Source organism: Silene latifolia, chromosome 2 (genome assembly GCF_048544455.1).
Source record: "Silene latifolia isolate original U9 population chromosome 2, ASM4854445v1, whole genome shotgun sequence".
Lineage (NCBI taxonomy): Eukaryota > Viridiplantae > Streptophyta > Magnoliopsida > Caryophyllales > Caryophyllaceae > Silene > Silene latifolia.
This window is the reverse complement of record NC_133527.1, coordinates 168852296-168870798: the sequence shown is the minus strand read 5'-3', so window position 1 is coordinate 168870798 and position 18503 is coordinate 168852296. Positions and strand designations below refer to the sequence as shown.

At 36.5% G+C, this 18503-nt stretch overlaps 2 protein-coding genes across 2 annotated transcripts in view; one reads left to right on the top strand and one right to left on the bottom strand.

Moving 5' to 3' along the window:
* LOC141631071 (uncharacterized) overlaps positions 1-18503 on the top strand; it is a 204823-nt gene that overhangs the window by 163288 nt on the left and 23032 nt on the right. The window lies entirely within an intron of this gene.
* Positions 12052-12937, bottom strand: LOC141631064 (uncharacterized). The gene is made up of 2 exons (XM_074443786.1): positions 12341-12937; positions 12052-12254 (listed from the first exon to the last, which is right to left on the bottom strand). The coding sequence occupies exons 1-2, from the start codon at positions 12906-12908 to the stop codon at positions 12214-12216; spliced, it is 609 nt and encodes a 202-aa protein (XP_074299887.1). The 5' UTR covers positions 12909-12937; the 3' UTR covers positions 12052-12213.

Below are 18503 nucleotides of genomic sequence, written 5' to 3'. Positions count from 1 at the left end.
CTCTACGCGACCACGTAAGCCCAGATCATTCTGGGTACCAGACACGTTGCATAGACCGACCAATTTGACCACTACAGAATCATTAAAATCAATAAATCAATCTTTTAAAATCTTTTTTCAAGGGCACTTTCATATTTGCATAGATCGAGTCGGCTTAACACTAACAAGTCGATTTTAGTTAAATATTGCGACGCTAACATGTAAGTCTGAGGGCGTAAACCCATCCTAATCTTGTTTATATTTTGTAAGTGTTATTTTTGTAAGATTTATGTCGTAAACATGCCGAAATCGTCTTCTAAAACCGTCTTTTAAAACCTGTTTTGCAAATCAGCAGCGATTTGGCCTGGGGAGGGATCGCAGCACCACCTGACGCGCCTTCTGTAAAGGTCGCGGCATCAGCTGTGCCTCTTCCAGAGGCTGCCATCAATTACTGCTCTCCTTCTTCTACCCCGAGTTTCTGGTCTTTCACTCTTCTTTCTCCTTTCGTCTTATTTTCTTCTTATTTCTCCAAATTCACATATTTTCGGTTTTCTTAATTCCATAATTTGTTTTTTATCAAGTTCTTTTCGACTAGAATCCCTAACAATCAATTTTTGCGGGTTTTTGTCATAAATTCAAACCCGAATTTTGAGGTTTCGATTACCCCATATCGAACACCTTGAATTCGTTTTTTGTACATAATTTTCATTCAATTTCCAATTTCTAGCCTTCATTATTTTATGGTTTATTTATAAATCGAGTTTAATTCCGTCTTTGTAATTCCGACATCATAGTTTGTAAATCGTAAATGCGCTGTAATACTCGTTTCAATCTGTTTTAATTCAACTTGTGACGATCTTCAATATGTCTATAACTCGCTAAATCACTTTCACTTGAGTCGTATGCTAATAATCTGTCTAAATTAACTAATGAACACTAACTAATTTACGGATCTGACTTTCACAGTCAGAACCCAGCTTGACAACAAACGCAAGGTCTGATGCGCCTCTTCTAGAGGACGCATTAGTTGTTGCACCCGTTCTAGGTTGGGTTCTGCTTTTGAACTCGTCTCGCTTTGACGTAGGCTTTTTTAATTAGGATTTTAATCAACTACTCCCTCCATTTTCCTATTTTCACCCCATTTGCTTTATTTTGGTCTCCAAGATGCCACTTTGCCGTATTTTTCGATGTCTATATGTTATTTTTTTTTCTTGAATTTTTTTTTTCGTGAAAGATGTCTTGATATTAATTGTAAATGTTTTAGTTTTATAAATAAATAGTTTTTAATCTCCAACTTATTGACGGTTAAAGTTCGGAAACTTTGACCTCCAAAAAGTAAATGGGGTGAAAATAGGAAAATGGGGGGGAATATTATTCTTAGTATAACCATAATTCGACATATTTTCCATAATTCATATTTTTCATATAATTCATATTTTCCAATTTCCTTATTTATCTAATTTCCTTATTTATTTTATTTTCTTTTATCTCTTTTATTTATTTCCTAAAATCTTTTGGTATATTTATGACATAGATCGTTTGTCACTTGTAATTTCATTATAGTTTGTAATATTTCATATTTATATTGTATGATTTATTTATCTGGCATATTCACATGTAATTAATTCTAAATTCCAACTTCGACCCAATTGTATGCTAAACTTTATGTCAACCGACTTAGTAAATTTCACATGCTAGGTATAATCAATTGTATGTTGCATTTCATGCATTACAACCAACAATACATCGAATATAAATAACTTCCCTGATCATTAGTAGAGGCCGTTATCGAGGCGGGCGGGACTAGGTGTTCAAATAAAGAGCTTTCTAATATGTACCCTCACCCCTTACTCAGATATCTGTGAACATCAATATTCATTGACATCTCGCGAGTCATTCTAGACATAGAATGCTAAGGGTAACAGATTTCTTAGTGTTCATGTCACTACTTTGTATCTTGACATGACACGAGGTATTCGAACGGTTCCAATTTTTCATAAAAATTGGTGGCGACTCCACAAATGCAGGCTTGGTCAAACCTTTCCTCGGTTTCAATGTCTCACAAATCGGTAACGGCCCATGACGTGCTTTGGCTTTCGCCAGGTTTTCGTGGGAGAAGTGTCCCGCCTCGATTCCAACGCGCAAGATGCTGCACGGCGCGGGTGGCCTGTGTCCACAGTTTGACGACTCCGCTGGGGATGATACACTTAGAGTAAGTCTGGTGTTACTTAGGGTGAAAGTTGAACAAGGTTAGGGATAGTTTGTACGAGACAATTGTTGGTTCTCATTACTAGACCTTCCTAGGCCGTTTCAGCTAGACTTCCTAGGCTCTTAACCAACCCTATTCAACCAATCGCCTCGTCTTAAAAGTACAAGTTCTTACTTGTTCTTGACAGATGGATAGTGATTGACGTCAACCACACCGCGATGCTTACTCATGTTTGTATCAAGAGTTTTCACTACTCGAGCGAATAGAACTAGGAACCGCCCTTACTCATGTTTGGCGCGGACAATATTGATAACTTGGTGTGGCAACCCACCCTTTTAAACCAAAACCTTTTAAATGCACTCAGCATACTGTTATAATGCATGTTTGTATGTGTACATTGTGTGTGTTTTCCAAATCAATCACGTGTCTAAATTCCTCATTTATAAACAAAATAATGTCAAAATTTTTGTGTAAATAAAATTCATTTTCAAACCTTTCAAATGTCGCTTTTGTAAACCAAACAATGCCAAATTTTCTATAGTCAAAATTCCAATTTTCAAAATTCAGTTTTCTGGAAGAAAACAAAAATTAATTTTTGAAAAAAAAGCATTTCAACAAAGAAAAAAAACCTTTTCAAAAGTCCATTTTTTAAATTAAATAATGTCTAACCTTTTGTAAATATAAATTCATTTCTAATTTGGTAAAAAAAAAAACCATTCAGAAGTCACCTCTTGTAAGATTTCAATTTTCAAAATTCAATTTTCTAAAAATTTTAACTTTCGAAGAATATAAAAAAAAACGTTTAAAAAAAATCCCTTTCAAAAAATTCATTTTCTAAATTAAATAATGTCCAATTTTCTGTAGATGTAAAATCCATTTCCAATTACACAACACACAAAAAAAAAAACCCTTTTGTGAAATTCCATTCAATTTTAAATTCTCCATAAATAAAATCCTTTGTAAATTCTCAAAAAAAAATGTAAAAAAAACGTAAAAAAATCCAAAAAACCAAAAAACGTTTTAAATCAAAATATTTTCAAACCATCTAAATGCAAATGTGTAAATTCGATTGGGCTAAGTCAGAGTCAAAATTCAAACCGACTATTTCAAATTCAAGTCAAATCCTAAGGCGTCACGCCGTCATTTTGGACCCCTTATCCCTAATCATTTCGGATCTAGACATTTCTAATACCTTGACTCGCACAGTCGAGTCCAACACGCCGAATTCTCCTAATAATACTTTTGGGTACACACATAACCAAGCCTTGAGTCAAGTCTATCTTAAACACACGTTTAGAGTCACACCATTTTAAATCCGTCAATAAGGTCGTTTGTCAAATTGTTACTCCGTCAAAGTCAACACTCCAGTCTAAAATCAAAGTCAAGCACCGTGAACTCAAACACGAGAAGTCACTCACGACATTTCACGAATTCACAAGTCAAAGTCTAGATTTGCCGTCTTGTCCTCGTGATTACATGTCCCTTCCTGTGTTCGTTGCGTGTCGCCATAGTATGCGTGATCCCATGTCAAATCGAGTTATAACGCGCGTCATTTCCGTCGAGTAGGAATCCGCAAGTTCCGCGAGTCAGCAAAATTCCGAAGCAGTTCAAGCCACAATCACAGTGTATCTCCAAGACGTTTATGCCATGGTCCTACAAGTTTAAGCTACGGTAGAAAATGTTCAAGCTACAGTTGATGATTTAAGCATTTGCGTCCTCACCCTCGAGAATGGGATGGTGGAAAAGAGCACACCACCTGGAGAAACCTATAGCTTAGGTCGTCCAAAGCCTACCTCTTGCAATAACCGTCGCCCTAAGAAGACAAGCACAACTAAAAGGAAACATGGGAGGCATCAAAGGGTGCTTTCTGATCTAGGCATGTCTTATGCCAATGCTCTGAAGAGACTCTTTGTCCAAGGCAATCTACATCCGATAGGTCCGACTCCGGATCCACCTCTAGGGAAGCAAATGAACCTTTGGAACGGCAACCAATATTGTTTATACCACCAAGGTAGAGGCCATGATATTGAAGAGTGTTTTCTTTTGAAACACACTATCCAAGATAAGATCGAGGATGGCAAGCTTCTTGTGCCATCTTATGTCAAGCAATCCAGGAAGATCGACCCTCTTGGGTCTAGCAGCGCTGAACATGACGAGAAATTATTCTTAGGTTGTTCTCATCTCCTCGCTCCTCTTGATAACGGAGAAATCATTGTGCTCGAAGAAGACGATATCCAAAACGGAATGCTCATGCTTTCCGTTGCCATTAACAACAAACTTTCCAAGACAGAGGAAGCCATCAATAGTCTAAACGCTAGGCTTTCTAGTGTAGAAGGCAAGTTTGTCATCTTCGAAGAACAACTTGCTATAATGGGTAGGAAGCTTGAGTCCCAATCTCCCAAGATGAAGGGTGTCCAAACAAACCCTCAACCTGATAGTCCTAAGAAGAAAGCAACAAAGGAGCAACTTATCTCTAATTCGTCTTATCCAGGAATCAAAATCAACAAAGCAGCCTCATGGAGCATTCGTCAAAGAAACCTAACAGCTCTCCCAGGTCATTCACAAGTTTAGGCATACCTTATGCCCTAGCCTTGAACAAATTATCTTCTCTAGGTCTCTTCAACCAATAGGGCCTACCCCATATCCAGAAAAGAAATCTAAATTTTGGTGGGATAACAACTCGTATTGTCAATACCATAGGGGTAGGCGGCATGACACCGAGAGTTTCCACAAACTAAAACATGTCATTTCAAGATAACATTGAGCGCGGTGAGTTTCATGTATCGATCTTCACTTAAACTAACAACAAGTGTGATAGATATAACCTCTTGAAAGCTCCACCTAGAAGACCGGGACGAGCTCCTAGAGCATTCGCCAACCTTGGCGTCACTTATGTAGAGGCGCTACAAATGTTAGTATCACAGGGTAAATTACATTTGCTCGGTCCAACTCCAGACCCTGAAAATATATTGCTTAGATGGAACAGCAATGCATACTGCCAGCATCATCGTGGTAGGGAACATGACACATAAGCATGCTTTTGTTTAATGCATATGATCCAAGACATGATTGATAGTGGGAAATTGTCCCTCTCAGCTTTTACCCAACGTAACAGTCTAGATAATCCTCATGAATATACCACTCCAGCTAGTCAAGGAACCCTTCTTGACTGTTCTCTACCCATCATCCTAAACAATGAGGACGAGGCACTCAAATGGATGAATGCTTAAAGCCAGATGCCAAAGCCAGTTGCTGGAAGGGAAAATGTTCAAGCGTGGGCCGATGATTATGAGTCTGGATCTAAGATTTAGTCAGAATCCGAGTCTGCGTCCGAGTCTTAGGCTTTCTTTCCAATACTCATCCCAGTATCTGTTTGTATTTCTTTGTTTTCATTTCTATTTCCTATTTCCTAGTGACAACCTAGGGGCTGTCCCATGACTCACGTGTCTTCTACAGTCTATGTTAAATACATTAATCATTGCAATAAAAGTACAATTTTCAATCCACATATTCTATCATATCTCTTCCTTTGCCGTTTCCTGTGACAACAAGAATTGGTTTGAGACATTTTAAAACGAACAACAACGCATGCCAAGTCAATGTGAGTGCACTTAATCGACGTTTTTGTTCCAAATTGAAGAGGATCTGAAACTCCGTATTCTTTCCTTACCTATTCCATGTCTGGCAATAGAAACCTCGCTATAACTAGTTTAGGACAGGCCTATCTCAAGAGATTCTAGGACAAATCCAGACCATATCCCTTGTTAACGATCCATGACGGAAGGTAAGCCCATTCCCCACAATAAACAACATGTTTACTAAAGACCAACCCGTTTCACGCCAAAGGTGCTAGTTTGACCCAAATCCATGGTAGCAAGCAAATCCAAGACGATACGAGCTATGATCAAAGACGAAGGCTCAATCAAGAGAAACTGATGCCAATATCCAAGGCCACAGTTATGCCCATAATCCAAGACAAAAGAGTCAAAAGAAGAAGGCTCAATCAAGCAAGTCAATGTCAATATCCAAAGTCAAAGTTATCTTCAAAAACCTGAATCAAGAATCTGAGCAAAAAGCCGAGATATATTCCAGACCAAGAATCTGAGTCTGAATAAAAAACAAGCCTGATATCAAATACTGAACAAAATAATGCTGAAGTCTATATAGAATCAAGACATCGATGAAGATGGTCAGCTAGCACCGTCACTTAACCTTTCACACATCACACATCACACATCACATACCCTAAGTCCTTCTCGAGACCGTTACAGGGAGATAGTTATGAATTTTGAGAATCCTCTCAAGCTTGTCAAGTATACCCAGCCTTTAGAGCCAAGACATGAAAACTTGATCCTACATCAATTAACCTACCTTTATGTGCTTAGGCTACATCAAGCCAGGATACTCCATTTCTAAGCCATATTACAAGCCATAATCCCATCGAGCCTTAACTCCACAAATTCAAGCTCCAGAGATTTGTTCATCAAAGCCTCTTATTTTCGAGCTCCACATTCCAAATATCCAATCCAGTTTCACCTTGACCCAGACACAAAGTCTTCAAATACTTTGCTACCCAGAACGGGACATACCCAATTCATCCTTAGGGTCCGTTGAGTGTGCTCACACGACAAGGAAATTTTTACAAACTTAATTATACCTCTTTGGTCTATGATCAGAGGGAGTTATCTCAAATCGGCTCTTTGAGTCGCCAAAGGATTGTTACCCTTGTGACCCATGCACTTTAAGGCCCTAACAACATAGATTAGGCACAGACTCAGAACTACGACCTGGTTTGATTTCACTACACGTGAATGCGTAGGCAGTCCTCAAGGATACAACCACCAGAACCATCAACCTTTAACCTTAATTTCAACCTTCCAACCACAATTTCCATTTCTACCTCTTTTACTGGGGGATCCTTCTTTAGGTCGGCGCTCAGCTTCCCAAAATCAAGAGTCATCTTCTCATCCTGGGGGCTTCTCTTCCGAGGCGCCACCCTTCCTTTATTTCTCCCTTTTACTCTTCGAGTCTCAGTTGAGTCAAGCCCATGGTAGGTTTGGACAAAGACAAAGGTCTTAGATCGATTCTCCAAGTTATCATGCCTCAAGAGGGGTCTCTTTTACAGCAAACGATGTCAAAAGATGTCCAAAGTAGATGATTGATCCATTCCCACTATTAAACAAATTTTATATCTACTCCTTACAAGTGTACGAGGTTGTCGTGTGTACGTGAGGGTCGAACCCAAAGGACGGCTATTACGGCTCTAGGATTGTTTGTCTAGACACTAGTTTAGTTCAATCTAAGATGATGAGTTGGTTTTAAGACTAATTAACGAAATTAAAGCTAAAGCAATTAAAAGCCAAGTGATTACTAGAATGATAAGAGACAACGATTAAGGAAACTAGGATGTTCGGGTTCATAGATAAAGAAGGAAGTACACATAAATTAACAAAATCCAAGAGCGAATGCAAAGGAAAGACCCAACCTCTCGATGTGAGACAAACCCTAGGTTAAGATTGATTAAGTCCTCACTTAATTAACCAAACCCACGATTTTATCATGTAATTCCTAGATACTAGTCAAGCTCTCACCCAACAAGTAGAAAAGATAGTGCAAACACCTAAATTCTCATTCAAGCATTCTCACAAACACCTTATGTGCATGATAAAACCAACAAGCATATACTCAAGGATTGTAGTCTCTCTATGTCATAATCCAATCCTATAACTCTATATAAGATCCCCCTCCATCCTAGTAAGGCACTACTTGTTAGGTTCATATACCTATTATTAGATTCCTCTAATAGTGAACTAATTAACTTGTTAATTATTCGTTCTTTAGATCTAGTGCATGCATAACAAAATGAAAGATTTATAAGAAAAACAATGTTCCTTACATTGTTAAATGGTTCGAAAATATGGGCACAAGTAAGGTCACCTTCCTTCACTTGTTCTTGAGCTTAATGAGATGGATGATCCTCCTAAGACTCCAAGTATAGAAGCCACTCCAATAAATTGCACCCAAGATTAATCCCAAAAATTCCTACTAATATTAACTAGATATGTAGTAGAAATATATCCTTAATAATACTAATGTTCTTGTATTACTACCTCTAGTAATAGATTGGAGAGTATTAGTATTGTAGAGAGTTTGTTGCAATAGCATATGAGGAAAAATAGAGAGATAAACAACACAAGCACCCACACTAGAAAAATGAGCAAATAATGCTCTCTTATTAAGGCCAAAAAACCGGTGGCCTTTTACCCATGTAGGGAATCTTGTGCTTTTGTTTTTACTCTATTGTTTACTGTAGGTAGAGTGTAGGAAGTCTAGGTGTAAGATGTAGCATGTAAAGGCTAGTGTGATATGTCACAATCACACAATAACCAACATCAACATAAAACAAAAGAGCATCTCTTGTGCTCTTAATATGGCCGAAAATTTGGACCATTTTTGGTCCATTTTTGCCTTTTGTCATTTGTCCCACAAATGCTTATAAGTCATATGTTTAACTATCTTACATATTTAATTATTAAGGTAATCATTTAACACTTAAATATTACAATTAATAATATAATATACACTCCACTTTTTGAGTAGTATACTACCATTATATCAACATATAATGGGTCCCATAATTACTAGTTAGTTAAAATTACAACTTCTTGTAACTTTAAATAACTAATTACCTCTACTTCAAAACTTCTATTAATACCTCAACCAATTTAGTAATATAACACTTAATTACTAAATTTAATCTTATTTAATCACATTACAATAAGACGCAAAATTGCACTCCCATAATTAAGGAATTAATTAATTCGTATCACATACAATTAATTAAATATCTATTTGGGCCTCATCCTATAGGTGTGACCTAAAGGGATCAACTGACCACCTCCGTCACACGACAGTAATGTCAAACTCTAGTTGGCCAATCATTACCGATTAATGACGGTCAGTCGACTGTATAAAGAATCATCCCTCACGTATTCTTAATATGAGATTTAATAATGATATTTAAATCATGTGATCGCACTATTATTGAGGACACATTTCCTAACAATCTCCCACTTGTCCTCGACAAGTGTGCGTTACCAATTCTCTTGTCCTATTACAATCTTCCACTCAATGCAAGGTGTCTTGCAGGTCGTACTTACATTTGATCATATCTTGAGTGGTTTTCTCGATCTGGAGATTAACTGTCTGACCGGAGTTATCTATCAGAGATACTTTCCGAGCGTGGCCACGCATTTCCAGTTAACTACTCCTCGAGTGGCCTTGAGATTTCAAACAACCCTGACAAGGGGTGGACAATTCCTATCGCCCTATTCCCTTCGTTCAGCCACAGTTCATCATAACCCAAAATATACCCAATTTGACCTCATTTACGAAATCGTAGAGTATAAATCAAAGCTAATCAGAAGTTGTGCCAACTTGGGCGAATAGTCTCTAGTCAAAAGAATTGACTCATAAGAATACTATAGTAGCTCTTGCCACGACCAGGCTTTATGAATTACCAGAACTCTATAAGCGGTCATTGCGCTCGACAAAAGTTGTCCCATACAGTCTGCCTATGTGATCGACTAGTCATCCCATATGACTCTATGGCACTTGAACTTGCCATCATTCGCATCACACTCTAGTCACTTGGAGACGTCACCTCATATAAGTAACTAGGGGCGAATACCATGTTAATCCAGTTCACTTTAATGAGGTTCAATTTGTCTCTACAACCCATTCGGATACGACAAGGTAGCGGGTGAGTTTAATAAAACTCAAACGATAAATGTGATTATCACATATGAATAGTCAATACACTATTACTACTTCATATTCTATAATCTTTAGTGTATTATGAACACTAGTTAAAATGCAATACAAGTTTGGCAAGTGGACATACCCGATATCCATATATTCCAACTTTATCAATTGCTATTTTCTTCAATTCGATGTTATCTCGAATAACATGAATTTATATGTCTAGACTTCTTACTAGACTTGGGCTCTTTAACTTGAAAGATGCTCCCACTGTTATCACATAACTTGTGACAAAATCATTTGTAGAAGGATTCACCCTTAATCCATACATTGACGATTTTATCACAATTTACTTGGATTCCTTTTGTAAAATTTGCAATGCTCGAAACTAAAACACTTTTCTTAGTTTCTTACTCCATTGTCAATAACATTAGCTTAGGATTTCATCAAATCCTTTTAAGCTTGGAAACTAAAGTTTGTGCAACCCTTCTACACCTAACTTAGTTTATCATCCAAACATGTGTACAAGTCATCAATTGTACTTTAAGGCTTTCACAAGCCCATCTTATGAATTAACTTATTATTGACTCATAATGTACCTAGCATATGGTACATCACAGCATGTGCGTCTGTTGGCATACATAATCGTTCTAATGGCGGAAACATTAGCAATCGATTTCATGTAATCAACAACTCAATGAGTTCAGTGAACGACTATGATTCCATCATAGTAATTCCACTTTCATCATCATGAATAAGCCATTCAACTTTGTTGATGTTAAACAGATACGAAAGAACTTATCCTCATAAGACTCTCAACTCTATGCCAATATACTCTCACATAGATTCGGTAATCTAAAGTATATTGCACATTTTCCTAGTCTCCCAATCACTCTTGCCAGAAGAGAGATTTGGTACATTATTCTCAATAAGTAATATGTTATCAACATATAAGACATGGAGAACAATTCTAGCTCCCACTTAACTTCATGTATAATCTTGATTCTTCAATCATGTGAATGAACCCATCCACTATTATCATATGAACGAAAAGTATAATCCTTTAATGCTAGCTTAAGACCATCTTGTGATCACTTAAGATAGCTACGCATAATATGTTAGGATTCTTAGATCTTCATCTAAGGTTTTGTGTTTCAAACACTTTCTTCTCTAAATTCCCATTTTAGAAAAGCGAATTCTATTTGCCATTCTTCATTAAAATGAAATGCGGCAATTCCTAACACAATTTATCTTGATCAACATCTTCATGTAAATCTTATGCATTTATGTACTCTAAAGCTCTATTTACTTTTGAGGAGACCCTCGCCTTAAAGTAAATCTACTCATGAGCAACAATTTTCGGATTGTAATGCTACGGCTCGTATATAACAAGGTCATGATACAATCACTTTCGCAAAGTAATTTTTGAACAATAAGACATGTGCGATAAACTCCCACTGAACTATGCTCTTATACTATCTTCATAGATAATAGTTCAATACCAACTCCCACTCTATAATTCTATTACTTTCACAAAGTAACATTTCAACTATAAGACATGTTTGTGACGATTCAATCTACTCCCACTCTATCTCTCAGAAATACATCTATATTCTTGAGAGATAGCTTTGTAAGTCACAAACATATATATTTAACGGAGTATTAGGATTTTATCTAGACTATGTGTTAGCATTCAAAAGGCCATCCTAACATGGCAGCTTGATAAAATGCGAGTCTTATCCATGTCGTCTGTTTAATAGACTCTCTATTCTAGGTATATCCTGGTTGACCATCCGTTTAGAATAATGTGTCCATATGGTATCGTGAATTCCCTACTTGATGAGTTCAAAAAACTCATTACAACTTTAATTGATCTTACATAAGTAAGTTGTTACTTTTAGTAATGATGACATAAGGAGAATCAAATTCATAGCTTATGGACATATAATGATCCCATCATCATAATCGTCTATATGATCAATTTGAGTTGTTTATCTAATATTTCACTACGCAAGTAATTTATGATGATGATTTTAGAACAAATAACATAACAAAACAAGTGATTTGGGTTGAAAACCAAATCACCAATATCCAAAATACAACCCGTGTTTAAAGGATACAAACCAATTTCCAAGTCACACAAGGAAATCAAAATAGTTCTAAAAACTTGAAATACATCATAAAATTAAAGACAAAGCAAATAAAATCCAAGCTTCCTTTGATCCATCACCACGGTCGGCTACTCTAGCTTCCCATATGATCCTCTAGGTTTGCTTTTCCTTGCCTTTGTCCTTGGTAGGAGGCCCTATTTACAATAAAAAGGGTAATCATCACAACTTGTATCACATACTAATTGAGATTGAAACATAAAAGATAGGGATAGTTATATACCTACTGGAATAACCTTTCCAGCTTTGATGTCGCCAAGGTATTTGGAACAGTTCCTCTTCCAATGCCCAACACCACAACAATAGTGGCACTTGTCCCCGGTGGGGGCACTGTACTTGGGCTTGGAGGTACTAGCTTCACAAGCTTTAGCTATATTCCTGTTGGGAGTTCGCTTCTTCCCTTTCTTCCCGCCTTTCTTGAAGGTTCTCTTGCTCTTATGATTGACATTGAGCACATCTTTGGTGGTGCTAACACTTAGCCCCATGTCCCTTTCGGCTTGCACAAGCATTTTGTGCAACTCATCAAGGGAAACTTTCTTATCTTGCATATTAAAATTCACCCGGAATTGAACATATGCCTTGATTTTGTTAAGGGAATGAAGAATTCGATCAATTACGAGTTCATTGGGAATTTCCACCTTATGCATTTTCAAGGTCTCAACATGCTCCATCAACTTGAGCACATGTGGGCTCACCTTTTGGCTCTCTTTGATGTTTAGATCAAAGAATGCGGAAGCCGCCTCATATTGAATGACCCTAGGAGCTCGTGAAAACATGTTCACAAGCTTCATGTAGATCTCATGAGCGGTGCTAATCTTTATAGCACTTCGTTGGAGTTCGGCCTTCATAGCAAAGATCAACACATTTTTGATCGCGGCCGACTCCCTTTGGTAAACCTCATAGGTTTGCCTAGCGGCGGGGGTGGACCTAGTATTAGGTTCGGTGGGAGATGCCTCGGTAAGGTAACGAAGCTTGTCGTCGCCTTGCGCGGCCAAGCGAAGTTGCGCGTCCCAATCGGCGAAATTAGACCCATTCTTTTCTAACTTACATCGATCCATGAAGGATCGGAGCCATGACACATTGGTAAGCGTGGTGGAACTAGTGGATGCGGACGTGATTGGAGTTGCCATTGCGGTTGATTAAACAAATTTGACTACAAATAGGAAATGAAGGAATTAATTATCATCTATCATTTTAATAATACTCGTAAATTTAACTACAAGCATTGCATTTATATAGTGACCTCCACCCAACTACATAAATGATTTCGAGATCCAAATTCATATCAACTCGGGCACGGTGAGCCGATTCATCCCTTATTAATATAACTCGGTGGATTAACTCTTTAATCGATTCTACTTTTAGAACTCTCGGTCGATAAAAATTACTCTAATTCTCATCTTTAGCCCGGAACACATGCGACTACGGTCAACAATACTTCCGTTGAGCTCAATCCAAATTTCGATGTAATAACATTTTATTACCCCACTTCGCCAACGTAACAAGGTTTGTATTACGGTGAAGCCGGATTAACTCCCTTATGAAATTGGTACTTCATGGGTTTCTACTATTTGGTAAGGCTTTATCTCAATTATTATATGTGAGAGGTCTTGTCAATTTATTATCTATCACATTTTAAGTGAACTAAAGCGGTGAACTACGATAATTACAATTGACACGGTCGATGACTCGATATGATATGCATGTGTTGTTATGGCGATTTGGCAATGCATGCAACATATTAAAAGAAATGCAAAGCAATAAATAAAATTCCTAGTATGACCTTCCTAAAATAGAAAATTAAATAATCTATTACATATTCGGAAACCAACTCCTTTGGTCCCTTGAATCTTCAATTGGCACGCCTCCCAAGACACCGTCTTCGTCGGATCACCTTTCCGAATGGCACCGTCTTGAAGATGCTCCATAATTACAAATAATAATAAAAATACAAAGCTATTCCTATTATACATTTGTAAAATGGAAAAACTAATAAAATAAAAGTGATACGAGATCACATTAAATTACAACCGAATCAATATTCCCTTTCATTACGGGTAATATTGATTAAACTAAGGCCATACTAAGATAAAATTACATAATTCAAAATTATATAAATAAAAGACATTCAACAATTGAAATATGCAGCATTATAATATGTACCTATCATGCCAAATGATGTGCCAAATCGCCCTATTTAACTTATGTCGTACATATAACCCGGTTTTATGGAAATGTGTGATATTAACCTTTTAAAATCACTAATTAACACTTAAATCACATCTAAGCTCAAGTTAATTATCCTAACACTTTTTAGGACTCAAAAATTAGTCATCACTCAATTTTTGACAATAATTCAACTTGATTTAATTTTATGCTCATTTTTGACCTTAAAATCATTATTTATATGAAATAAATCCAAATTAAATTATAGAAATTTGAAAATTTGAATTTTAAATTTTTGAACATTATGGAATAATTCCATGACCCTCATAATGTCAAAAAAACATGGTTAAAATTTTCGAATTAATTTTGAGAAAATATATAGTTGCATTTTATCGATTTTATCTCATAAAATACATAAAGTATCCGAAAATTAATCCAATAATTTTTACAACTTTAGATCTGAATAGTGGGATATTAATGCAACTTAAAATAATTTTCTCAAGCCATGCAATACGTTTTAGCTAATTGTTGCTAAAATAGTCACTATTTATGCCATTTTTACTCAAAAATCCATAAATCATGCTAAAAGAGATCATAAAATCTACAAATTTACATAATCTCTGTAAATTATGCATGTGACATCATATTAAAATATCATGGCTTAATTCGAAATTTAACTAATTTTAACCATTTTACCTCTTTTAATCCATTTTTATCTCATAAAAATCATAAATCATGCAATATTAATCAAATTAACTCGACTTTTTACACACAACTTGTAAAATATGCATGTGAGGTCATATAAAATTCCAAGGTCATAAACTTAGTTTAACTATTTTTAGCATTTTAATTTCCATTTTAGTCATAAAAATGTAATAAAATGACCAAAAATCATTAAAATGAGCAATAAATTTTCATAAATCATAAAAATGACCTAAAAATATTTTAGGACCAGAATATATAACCTGCATGGTGATTTTGTGGCATATACTTATAAATCACAAATTTTTAGTTTTATATGTTAACATTTTAACTCGGAAAAACAATAACCGATTATGCATGCAACATCCTTATGCTCTGATACCACTTGTTAGGTTCATATACCTATTATTAGATTCCTCTAATAGTGAACTAATTAACTTGTTAATTATTTGTTCTTTAGATCTAGTGCATGCATAACAAAATGAAAGATTTATAAGAAAAACAATGTTCCTTACATTGTTAAATGGTTCGAAAATATGGGCACAAGTAAGGTCACCTTCCTTCACTTGTTCTTGAGCTTAATGATATGGATGATCCTCCTAAGACTCCAAGTATAGAAGCCACTCCAATAAATTGCACCCAAGATTAATCCCAAAAATTCCTACTAATATTAACTAGATATGTAGTAGAAATATATCCTTAATAATACTAATGTTCTTGTATTACTACCTCTAGTAATAGATTGGAGAGTATTAGTATTGTAGAGAGTTTGTTGCAATAGCATATGAGGAAAAATAGAGAGATAAACAACACAAGCACCACACTAGAAAAATGAGCAAATAATGCTCTCTTATTAAGGCCAAAAAACCGGTGGCCTTTTACCCATGTAGGGAATCTTGTGCTTTTGTTTTTACTCTATTGTTTACTGTAGGTAGAGTGTAGGAAGCCTAGGTGTAAGATGTAGCATGTAAAGGCTAGTGTGATATGTCACAATCACACAATAACCAACATCAACATAAGACAAAAGAGCATCTCTTGTGCTCTTAATATGGCCGAAAATTTGGACCATTTTTGGTCCATTTTTGCCTTTTGTCATTTGTCCCACAAATGCTTATAAGTCATATGTTTAACTATCTTACATATTTAATTATTAAGGTAATCATTTAACACTTAAATATTACAATTAATAATATAATATACACTTCACTTTTTGAGTAGTATACTATCATTATATCAACATATAATGGGTCCCATAATTATTAGTTAGTTAAAATTACAACTTCTTGTAACTTTAAATAACTAATTACCTCTACCTCAAAACTTCTATTAATACCTCAACCAATTTAGTAATATAACACTTAATTACTAAATCTAATCTTATTTAATCACATTACAATAAGACGCAAAATTGCACTCCCATAATTAAGGAATTAATTAATTCGTATCACATACAATTAATTAAATATCTATTTGGGCCTCATCCTATAGGTGTGACCTAAAGGGATCAACTGACCACCACCGTCACACGACAGTAATGTCAAACTCTAGTTAGCCAATCATTACCGATTAATGACGGTCAGTCGACTGTATAAAGAATCATCCCTCACGTATTCTTAATATGAGATTTAATAATGATATTTAAATCATGTGATCGCACTATTGTTGAGGACACATTTCCCAACAATCTCCCACATGGTGACAACAACCAATACAAAAGATGGAAACTTTGACATATAACAAGTAGAAGAAAACATGTTGAAGAGATTAACTAATTAAGCAAACTTGAATATGTAAACAATGGAAAGGTAAACAAACTAGAAGAAGAATTATACCAATAAGAGACAAAGTTGCAATCTTGGATTAAATGGAAGAAGAATTTTCACCAATCTTCAAATTACAACCCAATACCAAATGTAAACAATTGATATGAACAAATTCTAAGCTAAATTACTAAGTAATTAATGTTTGATTAGGGAAAGATTAAAGCTTGCTTAAGAATACTTGAATTAAAAGGGAAATAATTTCAGATCTAGGGTTATGTGTCGAAATGATTAAGGGAGGGGGGTATTTATTATAGTTTACAAGGAAAATAGGTCAAAAATTACAAAGGAAGTAAAAAATGCGGAGAGTGTGTCCCAGCCGGTGGGTCGGCCGCTGGTAGGCTGCCCGGCTGGGAGTCTTCTGATGGTTGCTTGATAATTGAGAGTCATCAGGTATGCACGGCCGGTGCGTCGGCCGCCGGTGGGGTGCCGGCTCGGCGCTCGCTGTAACTCTTCTTCATTTTCTAGCTTATCTTCCTTCTTCACGCTTTCCCAACCGGTGCACCGGCTGCCGGTAGGCTGCCCGACTGGGAACTTCTTGTAATTCCTCTCCAATTTCTTCCTTGTTCTTCAAGGGGAGGATTCCTAGCCGGCTAGCCGGCCTACCGGCTGGGAACCTCTTCTCGGCTTTCTCCTCTTATTCTCCTCATTTTAGCTTCTAATCCCGTCTTTCTTGCTCCCATTCCCCTGTTTCCATCTCAAATCCTACAAGATGAGACACAAGTACATAGGATAGGGAACCGGGATGCAAAATACAAGTAAAGACGTGCAAAACCGTGTCAAATGGAGTCAAAATGCATGAGAATTAAGAGGGGAAATGGTATAAATTGACCATATATCAAACCTCCCCACACTTGAACATTTCTCATCCCCGAGTAAGTAAGTGAGCAAAAAAATGAAACCCTTATTAGACTAGAGCTTAACTACACTAATAATATCCGATGATAGGCAATTAACGGGCCTTCTTCGCCCCTTCAACTCATAATGGAATGCAATGAGGTATGCACTCCTTTGCAAGGCAAGTGGGGGCTTGCGGAAAAACTAGACACATCCAACATTCAAGCACATAATCAAGCTTAGGATGCATCAATCAAAAAGTCAACCCCTTTCCTTATCTAAGCGGAGGGTTTTGTTTCAAAAACTAAAGGTTTCGGTTGGGAGATACCATCTCATAGTCTTAACGGGGTGTCAACCCCCTAGTCGTGGCTCAAGCAATCTAAGTGTGACAACCAATTGCCAAGGAAACAAATTCAAAGGCGGGAAAGGGGGGAAACAAAGCCTAACCTTCAAGATTGACATGACACAACTCAAGATTCGACCAAGTTGACCCATGGCTAAGAGGACCTAGACTACCGACTTCCTCACGGTTTTCACTTGTCGCTCATTTGAAGGACGGGTGATTTTTGGGCCAAAAAAAAGCCAAAATCACTCAACTACTCGACTCGTGAGACATGCTCGCAATCTAGCGTGGAATCTCCTCCTACGTATATACGAGATGGAAAAAGCGAAAATGTGCATAAAAAGAAACAGGGGTTGTAACGGGGCTAGGTGATGGGTCAAAACGGGATTGGTGCAAGCACCATTATGGATAATGTGGAGCTACACATCAAGAAGTTGTCAAAATTCCATTTCTCCCGACTTATTACAACAAATGAATGAATCAAAAATATGACATTAGTTACCTAAGATCACATAAAA